The sequence below is a fragment of the Phoenix dactylifera genome, chromosome 1, assembly GCF_051530095.1.
Source record: "Phoenix dactylifera cultivar Ajwa chromosome 1, Ajwa_hap1_PhDact_Kaust_v1.1, whole genome shotgun sequence".
Classification (NCBI taxonomy): domain Eukaryota; kingdom Viridiplantae; phylum Streptophyta; class Magnoliopsida; order Arecales; family Arecaceae; genus Phoenix; species Phoenix dactylifera.
In genome coordinates this window covers 44,644,978-44,659,618 of record NC_143190.1, presented here as the reverse complement: position 1 = coordinate 44,659,618, position 14,641 = coordinate 44,644,978, and the positions used below count along the sequence as shown (strand labels likewise).

Below are 14,641 nucleotides of genomic sequence, written 5' to 3'. Positions count from 1 at the left end.
GACTCGGTGTGGCAGCTCAAGGAGAGGTGGCCTGCTGCTGTGCAAGAAAAATCTTATGCTCTTGTTTTTTTTGGCCTTGGTTATGCATTTGGAGTGGTTCTATGTTTTAGGTATTATGCTTTAGTGGGTCTTCAATAGTCTTGCATCATCCGTCTCGCATGAATCTCAAGACCGCTGTGAATGACATCTCACTGGCTATGCATTCTTGTTTTCTTCCGGGTGAGAAAAATGGATGATAAATATGGGTGACTTCTAGTTAATTGTTCAATTAATCAAATAAGGAGGATGACTATTTGTAACAAATCCATGGTAATGGAATAATAGGATTTTTCCACAGGAAAAGACTGTTACATGGAAAAATTCTAGAAAACTAGTTGTATTTTTTTTAAAAAAAAATTGTTAGTTTTCTAATAAAATAACGAAACACAAAATTAGAGTTTATACGACCAAAAATAAATTTTCAAGCTAACAAACATATATTTGAAGTATTATTGATATTTAATTATGCTGGGAGTTTGATTTAACTGTTAGGAGTCGCAAATCCAGACCATATTTTTGAGACTTGTTTGACATTTATGTCCGGAATAAAGCAGGTAAGTACCTTGTCCCACCGCTTACCCCGTTTCTAAAGTGATTCCATGAGGGTTTAAGGTGCGTCCACAAACCCTGCCGCCCCAGCGAGGCCTTAAATATTTGCCCTAAAATAAAATTAAAAAGAATCCAATCAACAGCGGGCTTTTTCAAACTCGACTTCTACTGTTAACCTAAACAGAGGAAGTTCTGCCGAACGAGAAATACAGCGCACAGAGAACTATCGTCTGATCGGTCTTCGAGGGAAGGAGAAGCCAAAGAGCCCAAAGGGCAGTCAGATGATGGATGGGTGGATTCGCTCCTTCGTCGAAGCCATCCATTCCAGCCCCACGCAGGCCGTTATCTACCTCTCTGGCGGAGCTTCTCAGGTCCCCAAGTCTCCACGCTCTCTCCCTTCTTCCTCTCGCTTGCTCTCGCGTTTCCTTGTTATTTTTCGCCCTCATATTTATCGGTTTACGGATCATAAGGATGATGGGTAACAGGCGCTTGGATGGCTGATGTCTGTTCCCGGAGCTTCTAACACCATTCTCGAAGTCCTCGTTCCCTACTCCAGAACCTCCACGGCTCAATTGCTCGGCAAGGTTTTCGATCTTTTCCCTTCTCCTCTATTCCATGGGAATTTGTTTGGAAACTGATATGCTGGAGTGATTGATGGCTAATTAGAGTCTCATATTACAACGGAGGTGAATCCTTCTTTTAGATCATGCTGTTTCCATCATTGATAAATTCTTCCTTTACTTTATTTTTTTAAAAACTTCACTTATATTTCGAAAGGCTGATTACATATATAGAGTGCAAATTTAATGGACGAATTTTTAGTTGGGATCTAAACGGAGTCATCTGGTATGGCTGAGCCACAACGAATTGAATTGCATCCGTTCTTTCACATATTACCTACATGTTCATTCAAGAAGCCTCGAGATTTATAATCTACATGTTCTTATAAACAACTGATCCTGGATAGGAATCTTTCCATGAACACAAATCCATAATGTGCTAGGTCTGCATGACTGGGAAAGCCAAGGGCAAACACAATTAAAACTAGCACTTGAAGCATCAAATTACAAGGAAACATCATCATACCTTGTCTAAAAGTCTTTCTAGAGAACAATTTAATGCGCAAACTTTTCCAGTCCGATATCAGAATGCAGTTGTAAAATTGGAATAGAGTTTTAAGGCCTGAACAGTGATGACGTGCCAAACAGCCAAAGCTCTCTAACGAATTGTTACATTGACTGATGGCATGTTAGATGTCTTGCTGCATGTATAAGTTAGAATGCGTCAAGCTTTCTGCAATGAAGGCATTGGGACAACATCCATGACATTGATCTCCTCTACAATTTGGGGCTAATTGAATCATAAAGAAGTAAACTATGCCCATTCACATCGATCCATTGCAAAAATAGATAAAATCTTGCTTTTAAAATATTAACTGAAGCTGATATTTCTCTTTGGACTATCTTTGCATACCTGATAATTGGGACATAGGATGCTTGTGTAATCCCTCATGAGAAACTAATGGGTCAAACCTGACTTCTTCATGGGCTGAAAACCTCTATTATTTTTAATAGACGTAATGACTTCCGTATATCAGTAAAATAAATAAAATAGCATGACCATTGCCTTTTTCCGCACAAGGTTCCTCAGGGTTGTGAACAAAACCAAAATTCTCAATAGGTTAGGAGCTAGTTTGGCGCCTTATCGATTTGGCAAGTTTGTGTCCTTCATGCTTACAACCCCTATCAGAAAAACTGCTTTGAATTTCTTCTGTGTATGGTGTTATTTAAAATCCTATATCAAGAAGGATTTTATCTTTAGATATATGTGATAGTGTTTGCAATCATAGTGTATAGCAATGGTTAAGAGAATACTACTAGTTCACCATGGCTGCTGGCAAGAAGGTTTCCCCATGATCAATACCCTATCTTCTCATCCATGCTTTTCATCTGCTCATAAATTGAGATGCATTGACATGCATGAAGTCAACTTTTAAGTCCATTTCTTCAATCTACTTTTGCATATTTATCATCTGGAAACTCTTGATAAGCGCAAAATCCATCTCTTAATCTAGGAATGATGGTCCGCTTTGGCATCTATAATTAAGATTTTTATGTTCCCTTTGACTTCGACGAAGTACCAATCTACTCCAAATCTTTGATGCTTAAGTGGTCTATGATGTTTCCATCAATTCAATACTTGAAAGTCTCGCCCCCCTCAACACACACGCAAACAAAAAAAAGAGAGCGCATCAGCTTTTCAAACAAAGTTTGTTTTGACTGTGAAAGGCATGCTGGTATTGTTGTATTCTTTTGCCTTGTTAATGTGATTCACAAAATACTAATTCTAATTCATGCCTCTAGCTAATACTCAATTGACTTATCCATCCATGTAGGGAATTCGTAGATCCTTATGAACTGCAAACTAGGTTTTTGCCCCATCCATGTGTGATAAGGAGCTAATTTGCTGACCTAAAACATTATTTAAGATCTATGATTCACAAAATACAAAATTCTAATTCATGCTCTAACTAATTCTTGATTCATTTTTCCATGCATGCAGGGATCCGTAGATCCTTATGCACTGCAAACTAGGTTTTTGCCCCATCCGTGTGTGATAAGGAGCCAATTTGCTGACATAAAACATCATGTAAGATCTACATTGCACTCTAAAGTGCAAAACCCCAACAAAAGATAGGGAGATTTGCTTGACTCATTGTAGAACATACCATTTCCATTGAAATGCAGTACTTCACCTTGTGTATTTCCTGGAGATGCCTCCTGAAAATCTATTCTGTTGTCTTATATGAACTAAACTTGCAGAAAAATATAGCAACCAACAAAATAGTATCCTAGAAAGGTCTGATCAACTTACATAGCTTGTTTTGCATGCTGTGGTATATAACACCCTTGCTTTCTTGTGATGCTTCTTGATAGAAAGGAAATGTTAACGAAATATATGACTGTCTGTTCTAATTTTTTGAGCCTGGTGCTCCCCTTCCACTCTCCTTTTCTGCTAACGTGTTCCTTCCGAGCATCATTATTTATAATTTTTTTTTGGTCAAATTAACACGTAATGGTTTACTTTTATATGCTCCTCACATGATAAAATTTTCGTTTCAAGTATGAGATGTCAAGCATTTATTTGTTTGAGTTCATTTTGTGCATGTCCATTATTCAGATTCCTGCACAATTCGCCAGCCAACAAACTGCTGAGGAAATGGCATTATTTGCATACAATCGTGCATTGAAGCTTTCTAGACCAGGTTCTACAACCATCACTTGAGTTTCTAAAGATCGTATACTATGTTTTTCAGACAATAGTTGACTTCATCTATGAGTTATGAGATGAAGCTCAGTTCTGTTGCATTTGCTTTCTAGTTTTATTGTATGAATTGTTGGATGTGGAAAGCATAATTAGTATTTATTACCTGCAACATTTAGCTTACTTCTATTGTATGGTTATCAAATGGCCTTTATATTTTGCAATGTTTTATTCATTTCTGATGGGATTGCAATACAACATGCAATAATGCCTTACCTGAACTTGGAAGTAACTACAAATACTGCATTTGATCTGTGCAAGTCAAAGTTGAGGTTTGTTTTTTCAAAAAAAAAAAAAAAGCCTTAATGCAGGTCTATATCCATGGTAGTAATCCTTGAAAGAAATATTTAATAGTCAATTATTGAAATCATAAGATTCTAAGAGAGAGACCATTTCTATGGTAGATTCTTGAACTTGAAAGTCCTATTATAAAATGCATGGTTTATTTTTGCATGCTTATTGATGCTTCAACATGATATATTTGTGATACAACTAATTTGAGATTTTTATGAATAGGTTTACCAGTATTAGGTGTTGGATTTACTGGGTCTTTGGCCACCATACATCCAAAACATGGGGATCATAGGTATTTTTTGTATTCTCTCTTTTTTTCCCCATCCCCCTAGGACATGAAATTCTATCATCATCAGATTGGATTGAGTTGCTTACAGAAATGAAAGTGTTTCTTGAACTTGCAATAGGTGTTTTTATGTATGTATATCTGTTTTTATGTAGATATCGCTAATCCTATATCTTTGTCAGTCTGGCAACCCAGGGAGGATATGGTTGGTGATACTTACCAGAAACAACATGAATAGCTGGTAGGACAGTATGATGAATGAGTAAATTTTGTTGTTAAATATTGAAAAGGATTATTTTTTGACCATTTATACAATAAAATTATTTATATGCAAGGATTCAAATACTGACCATGCCAGTATACCATTGGTATTGTGTATGTTGGCTAACCCATGACTAAATATAGGGGTATACGGCAGTATGTACAACACCACCACATGGCCAGTATGCCCTTGTACTATGGTATTTCAGATCTTTTGCATGTCTATAATGTGGTTTTTGTATCTTTTCTTTAGCTGCAGTCAGAATTAATTGGCTTAAACATGTCAGATCTATCATACAAGATTTGAGAGAAATATGAAGACACCCAAGAATTTTTATTGGGTGGTTAAATTGGTAGGTGCAATTGGAGGTTAAAGTGACCAACATGTGCCTTGTGATACAAAAGGCAATAAACTAACAACACTGTGTGATTCAGACTTACAGAGTGTTTCAAATGTGTCTGCAATATTGCATGGTAGAAACGAGAACATTGGGATGGAAATGTGGTGGAATTCAATAATAGAGATTCCTTGCCCATATATGTTCATTTGTACAGGTATCGTATCTATCCAAATTGGGTTGAAGGATGGGATAAGGAATTAATACTAAAGGAGGTGTAGAACTAGAACCATTTCAGAATTATATGTTGATAACTAATTGAGGTGGTCTAAACATATGTGGCAAACTAACCTCAAAAAAGGAGCGGGAGATCTAAGCTAAGGTTTTGAGAAAGGATTTATAATAGCTTGCAGTACAATTTCAGGTTGCCTTTCATAACAAATGACCAGAAAATAAGGACACGTAAAGCTGACCCAACTTGTCGGGCCAAGATGCCTATAACTATGGTTTTTGTAATATATATCATCAATTAATTTTCTTTGCTTTTCCGTGTGTTATACTTATTTATGTAGTGCATATTTGATAAACATTTTACAGTGCCTTGGCTCTTTCCTCCATTCTCCCACTAACCTTTTTGTTACAACCATGCAGATTTTACTTGTCAACACGAACTTGTGATCGCCTGTGGTCCTCAGATGTTACTTTATTGAAGGTATCCAGTTCCTGTTTTCTCTCTCCAATGGATTCTACTAGATTAATTAAACATTTTGTATTTTGGTTAGGGTTTGCGGACTCGAGAAGAAGAAGACAAGGTCTCTAGCCATTTCTTACTTAAGGTAAGATGTAATGGTCAAGTTCAAACTTTTATTATATTATCCGCCACTAGTTTTTTTTTTTCAAATTCTGTCATGATATCTATGTTCCTTCTAGATTACAATCGTGCTTTTGTGTAATAATTAAGAAATGTTTGGTTGGTTAGTTCTTAAAAAGTAGGTAACATATGGCCATTTAAGCTGCATTTTGATAACTATGGTTGAAGATATTAGAATCAGGCAAATTAATACTTTCAGGGGTGGAATCGTTCAATATTAAAAATAAATTTATATCCTGTTAAGTATGCCATTGCATGATTCTGTTATAACATCTTTAATCTCAACCAAAATGTTGTGACACAATGCAATAGAGGTTACCCCCCAAGGTCTATGAGAGGAAAAGTACATTATAGCTGCTTACTTTTTGGTATCTACTGTAAATGGCATTAGACATACAATGTTGTTATTTTCAGTCATCCTTTAATGAACTGTTAATCATTAACACTTTGTCCCTGTAAATGTTAGTTGAATCTTTTGAGATGAATCTTCAAAACAAAAAAAAAAAAATGCTCTAATTCTTCCTAAGATCAAAAAGAAGCATGAACTGTTGTCATCTTCCTATGATCTAAAAGAAGTATAACTATTGAATGTGCCATATTTGTATTTTGTTATTGTTGATTATGGTATTTGGAACTATCCTGAATAACGGTTATCTACTTATTCCAAGGCAATTGCAGATGCCTGCAAAGTTTCTGCTACCTTTAAGTCGGAGTTACATGAGTCTGAGATGCCCAATGAATGTGAAAAACAATTCGATGAGGACCAGGAGTTACAACAAATTATTGATGGGAAATTATGCATGAAAATTTATCATTTTTCTTGTGGTATTGTGGCATCACCTGTTTATTATTGATTGGACTGCTTATAATCATATTTAAATTGGTTAATACTGTTTTATAAGCTTATGGTTCATCTGAGCTTGTAGATACACAAACATCTAATTCAGAAAGGAAGATAATATTATCTGGTTCATTTAATCCTTTGCATGATGGGCATCTCAGACTTTTGGAAATTGCATCAAGGTATGCACCTCGACTGAAAGCTTTTTACTGCAATATTCATGGCCTAACTTCTTTCGTAATTTTATATGCCTTGATAAAACTTAAAGATTCTTTCAGAAGTTGAACTAGCCATAATGATTTATGTATTGTTAAAAAAAATGTGTGTGTGGTGGTTTTGGGGGGGGGGGGGGGGGGGGGGGGGGGGGGGGTGGGGTGTGGGGGGGGTGCGGGCGGGGAGGCTTTGACTAATAATTTGAATCTTTTTACCACCTCATTGTGAATTATGTACAAAAATTTAAATCTTGGCCCTTCTGGCCCCATGACCTTCATGCCCTTTGTTTTCATCATGTTAAGTATGTTAAGTATACTTGTATCCTCGTTTGTCTAAGCATAACTACTAAACATTATTTTAATTATATATCTGCTTTTTTCCTTGCAGTATTTGTGGTGATGGGCTTCCGTGTTTTGAGATAGCAGCAGTCAATGCAGACAAACCCTCACTGTCAGTAGCTGAAATTAAAACTCGAGTTCAACAATTTAAGAAGGCAGGTCTGTGTTGTTTTGGAAATGAATGATTTTAATGGCTTAAATTTTTCTTGCCATGCTCATCGTGTAGAAGTTATTCAAATTCTTTTGGATGTTTATGTTTCATACCAAGTACTTCAAGTTCATGTGCTATTTGTTCGATTCATTTGTGCAAACCCCAGTTCCATTCTATATAGTAGCTTAGATTTTAAAATTCAACAAACTAGTTATGCTTCTTACTCAATCTTAGTCATCAAATTGTGTTAAGATCGGGAAACTTCTTTTGTTACCATCAACTTACCAACAGGCATAAAGTTTAATACATCGATGAAAATAATGGGACAGAAATATAGTGCTACCTGTCATTATTTTGATGGCATATAAATAATGGATCTCTGGACGCAAGGGAGAAGTAGAAGCAATCATCAAGAACATTTCTTTTGCACAGATTTATTACTATTGCTTTGAGGTTTTATTATATTTCAACATGGAAAGAGCACTGTTGAGAATTATTGCATTTAAAAACAAGTTTTATTTGTTGGTAACAATGATTGAAACACATAAATTGGGTTTGTTGGTAAATAGATGTCTGTAGGTTTTGGAGTTTTGTACCAAGAATTATATGGATGCTTGCCAAATTTGTGGAAGATGCTTTATCATATGTCTAGGCACAACTTTAGGATGGTTAGCAAAATGCCAGGTCAAATGTCCCATCAGGAAAATATACAAGTACCTAGCTAAGATAAAGGATGTGCAGAATTGATGGTTTGGAGCTGGCCAATCATTGAAAAAGGGGGCTGTACCATAAAATAAGTTTAAATTTTATTTTGACTAGGCTGAAGAGCATACAAGTTTCATAGAAAAAAGTGTTCTGGATGTTGAAATTTCTTTAATATACCATAGATTTTCAAGGATGGCTATGGCCTATGGCAGGCCTATAAGATCTTACAGCATCTGCTCTGGACATGTTTATGTGCCCTTACGATTGCATCTGCGCATAAGCATATGAAAGTCTCTCATGTCTTGATGTGGATGGTTGTGATTCTTGCGAAATTCTTTGCATTATGGACATTGCAATAGCTGATTAACATATTTTATAGAAAACCAAATCTTTCTCCATTTATCCTACTTCATTCTTGACTTATTATATTATGATCAACTAATATATTGAGGGATGTCTCATCTTATTGGTAATTTCAGTATTTAAATTCTTATTATTCTTTAATGCAGGGAAGACTGTTATTATTTCAAATCAGCCCTATTTTTATAAAAAAGCAGAACTTTTTCCTGGAAGTGCCTTTGTGATCGGCGTGGACACTGCTGCAAGGCTTATTGATGTAAGAGGTCACTAGCTTAAAAAAGAATTTTCCTTTTTTACCAAAAAGAGAGGGCTTATACCCTTGTTGAAGCCAATTTGTTAGAACAAAGAGCTGATTATTCCTGCTACCTTCTTTCTTATGTTGCATAAATATACTTCAACTTGTTTTTTCTGTAGTTCCTATTTTCATTTCTATATATTTTCTTTTTTTAAAGATATTCTGTTTAGTATGGTGCCCCTGATGAACTCACCAAAATTTCTTGAATCTATGCAAAGTGACATTTTAGTGATCTATAATGCTCCATACATTAAGATCCAGCAATAGAACTCTAACCCCCAATTGTCAGTTAGTTATGAACTTGCTCCATTTTCCAGTATTTTCCTCAATTTCTGTGATAGTGGAAATTGATAAGTAATACACCCATTTTTAGATTGCACTATGTTGTAACTTTTGTTGCTTCTCTCATGAATTGTGGATGGAGAGTCTCAATGGATGTTTTCTTTTCATTTTTAATAGAAAAGGAGTTCAGAAAGGGAAGTCGCAGAACTGTGTCTAATCCTGAAATCCAATCAAAATATCGTGTGCATTTGCATGTAAATGCAAGTATGTCTAGTAGTTCCATTCAGGTGGGTTTGAAGCAAATCCAGTTCAAATTTAACAAAGGAGAATCTTTAATGAAGTTCCACATGGTTGAAATTGATCTACAGTGCCTAAAATCCTACAGACCAAATTTTAGAATGTACATATTGTAAGATATTTAGCATCATGATGGATGTCATTCTTCTTTCCAACACTAGTATTCATTTTTGTGATGTAAAATAAAATCAGCAGAAGGAAAGCTCATGTTTTGTGAACATAATAATAGTCATTTGATGAAAATATTAATTTGGAGAAATTTGTGTGCTCGTATGTCATACTTGAATCAGGAATTATCTCCATATTTTACATCTTGAACCCATTTAATTCTTCATCCTTTGAATACTTAATATGTTGCATCAGTTCTTTTCTTTTTTTTGGGAGGGAAAGATTAGGAAAGCCTAATCACTTTCATTTCGGCAATGAAAGAAGGTAGGTGCAGAAAAGATGCATCAATTTTTAAATTTCTATTACTTCGAGGAATTTTTTGAACTACTAGACCTGTAAATGTATTCTTCTTACAAGATATAGATTTTCTTACTGGAAAGTGGTTTCTGTTAGTCAAGTCTTTATAATCTTAGCAATAAACTTGCTTTTCCTTGTAACCTGGAGAGCATGGATGGAACATGACCGATTCGTATAATACATACTAAATAAGATTCTGTTATTCTTTGTTTAGCCGAAATACTATGGTGGCGATTATGGTAAAATGCTGGAAACACTTCTTGAGTGCAAAAGAACAGGCTGCCAATTTCTTGTGGGTGGTCGAAAGGTCGATGGAGTTTTCAAGGTATTGGTTATATATATATATATATATATATATATATATATATAGAGAGAGAGAGAGAGAGAGAGAGAGAGAGAGAGAGAGAGAACTAGATGTGTTTTTTTACAGTATTTCTAGGAAAGTTAACCATGACTGTTGCCATTTTGTAGGTTCTTGAAGATTTTGATATTCCTGAAGAATTGAAGGACATGTTTATCTCCATACCAGCAGAGAGTTTCCGTGTTGATTTATCATCCACTGAGATAAGAAAAAGTAGGGGCATGTGATATATTGTGGACTCATTTTCTGTCCATATAAGATGCAATAATTTAATCTAGGTGAAACATTAATATTTGTATTCTTGGTTCATTACGATATTAGTTAACAGTTGATGCAGCATAAAAAGTTGTGGTCCTCTTAATGATGTTTTCTTGGCCTGAAGCCTGCTTCCGTTCGTCACCAGACCTGGTCTTCTTCCACTATTAAACTCTGGCTCTTGAGCATCATCATTTGCGAGGAAGCAGGTCATCCATTCGACATCTTCACTTTATTTTTCTCTTCCTGCCTCACATTTTCACGTGCATGTCAGGTGCTGAAGCTTAACCCTGATGTTGTCTGATAGAGGGATCGTAACATGCTTTTATTTACTTGATGGCGTACAAAAAAGATCATTGTTGAAAGGAAACCCAGGCTCACTTTGTTTTGAGATAATAAACTGACTCGCTCTCCAGATATAATCATCAGGGTGATGTTAATATCTTTCATTCTTCCCCCTTGTTTATTTCTCTCTCTTCATCTTCTTCCTTCTGAGACTTGCAGATCACTTGCGACTCATAAAGTGGTCATGAATAAAGTTTTGGAATTTAACCTCTAATTATTTAGACAAGATCTAGCTAATGAGAACGGATCGGTTAATCTTTGTTCTCCAATCGTAGCAATAGTGAGCCCAAGACAAACATAACGTAGGCAAAGTTAATCAAGTTTATTCAGAGAAATAGGCTAGTTTCCCTTTGAGGGGCTTACTCCTTAGAGGTGTTGATCGCCCTAACTCCATCTCTCTCTCTCTCTCGCTGTGCAGTCCTCAGTGCCCATTCACACGGACCGAACAGAGCGGACACCTCGAACCTAGCAAAACAACTACAGTGATCTCGTGCTATCTCTGCATCTGCCATTCAAGTACTCGCAAAGTCCGACTCCAACCCGTGACGCTCTTTTTTTTTTTTTTTACTACCCCTAAAATATTCCATTATATTTTCGCAAATTCACCCATGCAACCATCCAGCTCCATAACGGTTCTTTTTAAATTTTTTATTTTTACACCGGGGAGGCCGACCACCACCCATTCTTATCCCAAATGGGTCTTATCTAAGCCAAAATTTAGGCTCCTAGAGAGATTTATTCTAGTGCTGGCACAGCCCGAGCTTTTAAATGGGGATCAAAATGAAGATTTGAGCTAATTCTCCGGTCGTCAGCGCACAGCATTCGAAGTGTGGCCAAATATAGCTTTTTCCCGTGACATTATTGGGAGTCACCATCTTATCCATTTCCCCAGAGTTGATATATTGTTAACTATGTTTACACCATTGATATTTGATACAGCACCTCAAGTTAGATAGAGATTGGTGTGATTCAAGTTAATGAATCTATAAGAAATAGGTGATTGGTAGTATTAGTCCCAATTGGTTATTCGCTAGATAGATCTTAAATACTTATACAGGATTAAGAAACTCAACTAATACTTTCCGACTAGTCTTTTTGGATGAGGTCCTAGATTGTTACAAATCGTATCAGACTAAACACAGCCTATAACCTATATGGACTAGGTTAAACTACAATATAAATCCATTGAGACTAATCATGAACTGATCATGGTGTTTATGATTAGCTTTGAATGGATTTGAAGTTTTAGCTTGATGAGGACGTCAGAGCTTAAACAGGAGATGTGAGGACCCGTGCGGGCGTGTGTTTAGTCTCATATCAGTTATTTGCTGGATAGATCTTGAGTACTTATATAAGATCAAGAAATCTAAATATTATCTTTCTACTAACTTTTTTTGGATAAGGTTTTGTGTTGTTATGGATAGAGTAGGAGAGTTGATGCATCAATTAATAATAGGCCAAATAGATAGAGTGGGCGAATTGATGTATCAAACTGTTTTTTCATCTCAATGGCCTCCAGCACTATTTTTTTTTTCGGTCTCAAACTACAGCAAGTTGAGTCTACACAGTGTATGAGGGTCAAGCAAATCCTATTACGTCGATAACAAGTTTAGTAAAAAGACTTTTTTTTATAAAAAAAATCTATATCTGGTGAATTTAGAGAGATAAACTTGTAGCTATCGGCCTAAATTTTAGGGGACGTGTCAGCATTTAAACATGATTCAACCACGTCAGTCACATGTTATCTCAACCTAAGCTAAGATCGAAAGAGGAATGAGAGCGGTCCTCATCTGAAGGGCGCCGATTTTTTGACTCTACAGGGTTCACATTTCTACTACTTCATCTAAATAAAAATAAGGTTGGCAAGTGGATGCTAAGATTACAATATCATAAGGTCGCCAATCTTTTCAGCTCTGTAAATTCTTCAAACCTTCTCGAAATTTCGATCTATGCATCTACCTTGATGAATTAATAAAGTGGGGAAGTTGCTTATTTCCTCCTCCATTACTCAAAAGGAAAACGTTCTACATATCCAACGAAGACCTACGGTTACTGGTCATAGATTGCGTATTACGTCACATAATATATTTTAAATTTCTCACGTCGTCGTGGAGGTGGGTCAATACAGTGCAGCCAAAAGACCATCAAGGGAACCATCAAAGTTCGGATATTTTCTAAGGTGTGCTGAGATCTAAACAGAAGTTCATGATGAGGTACACCAAGCTCCCACCCCCAACCACATCATTAGGACGCTCCAACCCCACTGACAAATTAGATAGCAATTGGATGTGATTATGATACGTGGTGGAACTTTTCATCTACCAAAAGATATAATCCATTGGACCAAACTTCAAAGCACTATCTATGGTTCAAAACTTCAAATTCGAACTCAGAAGAACAGTGCAAGAACTCACGTGAAAGGTCCCCGCCATTATCTAAAAAACTTCAAAAGTGGGTTGGAATCTCAAAGTGCTGCCATCTTCGTTCTTTCCTTCTCACGAGCCACCATGGTCTTTATATAGGACCCTCCTCCCTTACTCTCTCTCCCCCATCCTCCATTTACCTTCTTCTCCCCTTTGGCGCCATCATCTTCTTCTACTTCTTTGGTCTAGTGTTTGACATGAAGTCAGCACTCATCTTCTTCTTCTTTATCACAGCTCTTCTCCTACGCCGAGCTCCGACTACGCTGTCGGTGACATGCGACCCCATGGAGCTGAGCCCGTGCGCGGGGGCCATCCTGTCGTCGGCTCCGCCCACCGCCGCCTGCTGCGCCAAGCTGAAGGAACAAACGCCTTGCTTCTGCCAGTACAAGAAGAACCCCAAGCTGCAGAACTATGTCAACTCCAAGAACAGTAAGAGGGTGGCCAGCGCGTGCGGCGTGCCGATGCCCAATTGTTAGTGTACTAAGAGTATCCTCTTTCTCCTTGAAGATTTGAGCATATCTAATTAATTATATAGTCTTATGGTTAAATAGGGGAAAGAGGGTGCAATCCTTCGCATATTAATGGAGACTGTAATTTTTAAGGTAAGGGTTGCAGCAGGTATTCACTTTTGCTTTTGCTTTCTCCTTGAACTCCTTGGTGCGAGTGAGAAAGTTTTGTATGCATGGCGTCCGATGTATGAGGAGAGGAGGGAGAGTGCTGTCTCTTCTGCTTGTGACTTCAACTCTTTTATCATCAGCTCAGTACGTCCAATGCTTTGGTATTATTTGCTAGGTGTTGCTTCTCTGCTGTTCTAGTGAGCAAGCGTTTGAGGGTGTCAACTGCCGAGTTGGCGAAGTTTATGCAAGGGTTTGTCAGATGTGGCAAATAAATATTTTTTTCATATTGTATAACATAATATGTGATATTTCTCTTTGAAAAGAAAAAGTTCATAAGTTGTCCATCGATCAGGTTAGTTAATTTCCACGAGTTTATGCGCGCCTCCTGCGCATGCAATTATCGATGGATCAAATGATTAAATTATATAAGAAAGAAAAAGGTGTAGATAAAGTTAATAGGCTGTTTAAACATTTTCTTGAAAAGGAAATTAATATCGAGAAATAGTACACTCCTGTTTATTTACTACTAAAAAAAATCAAAAGGAAATGTCATTAGACGACTGTTAAGAAGGCGGGTCGTGACAGCTTTACTCGCATATTTTCATTTCATACAGAATTCTGTCATGGTTTATAAGATGGAATTGTGAGCAGGGAGTGAGTTTGTAAATTTCGTTTCTTCATGAATGGAACCTAGATCATTCAACCTCGTCTACAAGCAGCTATCAGTGTTT

The 14,641-nt window shown here is 36.7% G+C and overlaps 2 protein-coding genes across 6 annotated transcripts; both read left to right on the top strand.

Moving 5' to 3' along the window:
• The first annotated feature begins 627 nt into the window (after positions 1-627).
• On the top strand, positions 628-10,634 carry LOC103721556 (Nucleotidylyl transferase superfamily protein). Of its 5 annotated transcripts, none has more exons than XM_088702728.2 (13): positions 628-959; positions 1,074-1,172; positions 3,151-3,237; positions 3,769-3,853; positions 4,429-4,498; positions 5,743-5,803; positions 5,874-5,927; positions 6,631-6,787; positions 6,889-6,985; positions 7,404-7,513; positions 8,720-8,826; positions 10,124-10,234; positions 10,381-10,634. In XM_088702728.2, exons 1-13 carry the CDS (start codon positions 870-872, stop codon positions 10,495-10,497), a joined length of 1,245 nt encoding a protein of 414 aa, XP_088558854.1. In that variant the 5' UTR covers positions 628-869; the 3' UTR covers positions 10,498-10,634. The 5 variants fall into 5 exon arrangements, with proteins under 5 accessions (XP_088558854.1, XP_008810043.1, XP_088558859.1 ...); XM_088702730.2 differs by having other exon boundaries at positions 819-959; positions 1,059-1,172; XM_008811821.5 differs by lacking the exon at positions 3,151-3,237.
• A 2,736-nt stretch (positions 10,635-13,370) lies between these two features.
• On the top strand, positions 13,371-13,899 carry LOC148715320 (non-specific lipid-transfer protein 2-like). Its single transcript, XM_088702758.2, has one exon. It carries the CDS (start codon positions 13,491-13,493, stop codon positions 13,767-13,769), a length of 279 nt encoding a protein of 92 aa, XP_088558884.2. The 5' UTR covers positions 13,371-13,490; the 3' UTR covers positions 13,770-13,899.
• The last annotated feature ends 742 nt before the right edge of the window (positions 13,900-14,641 follow it).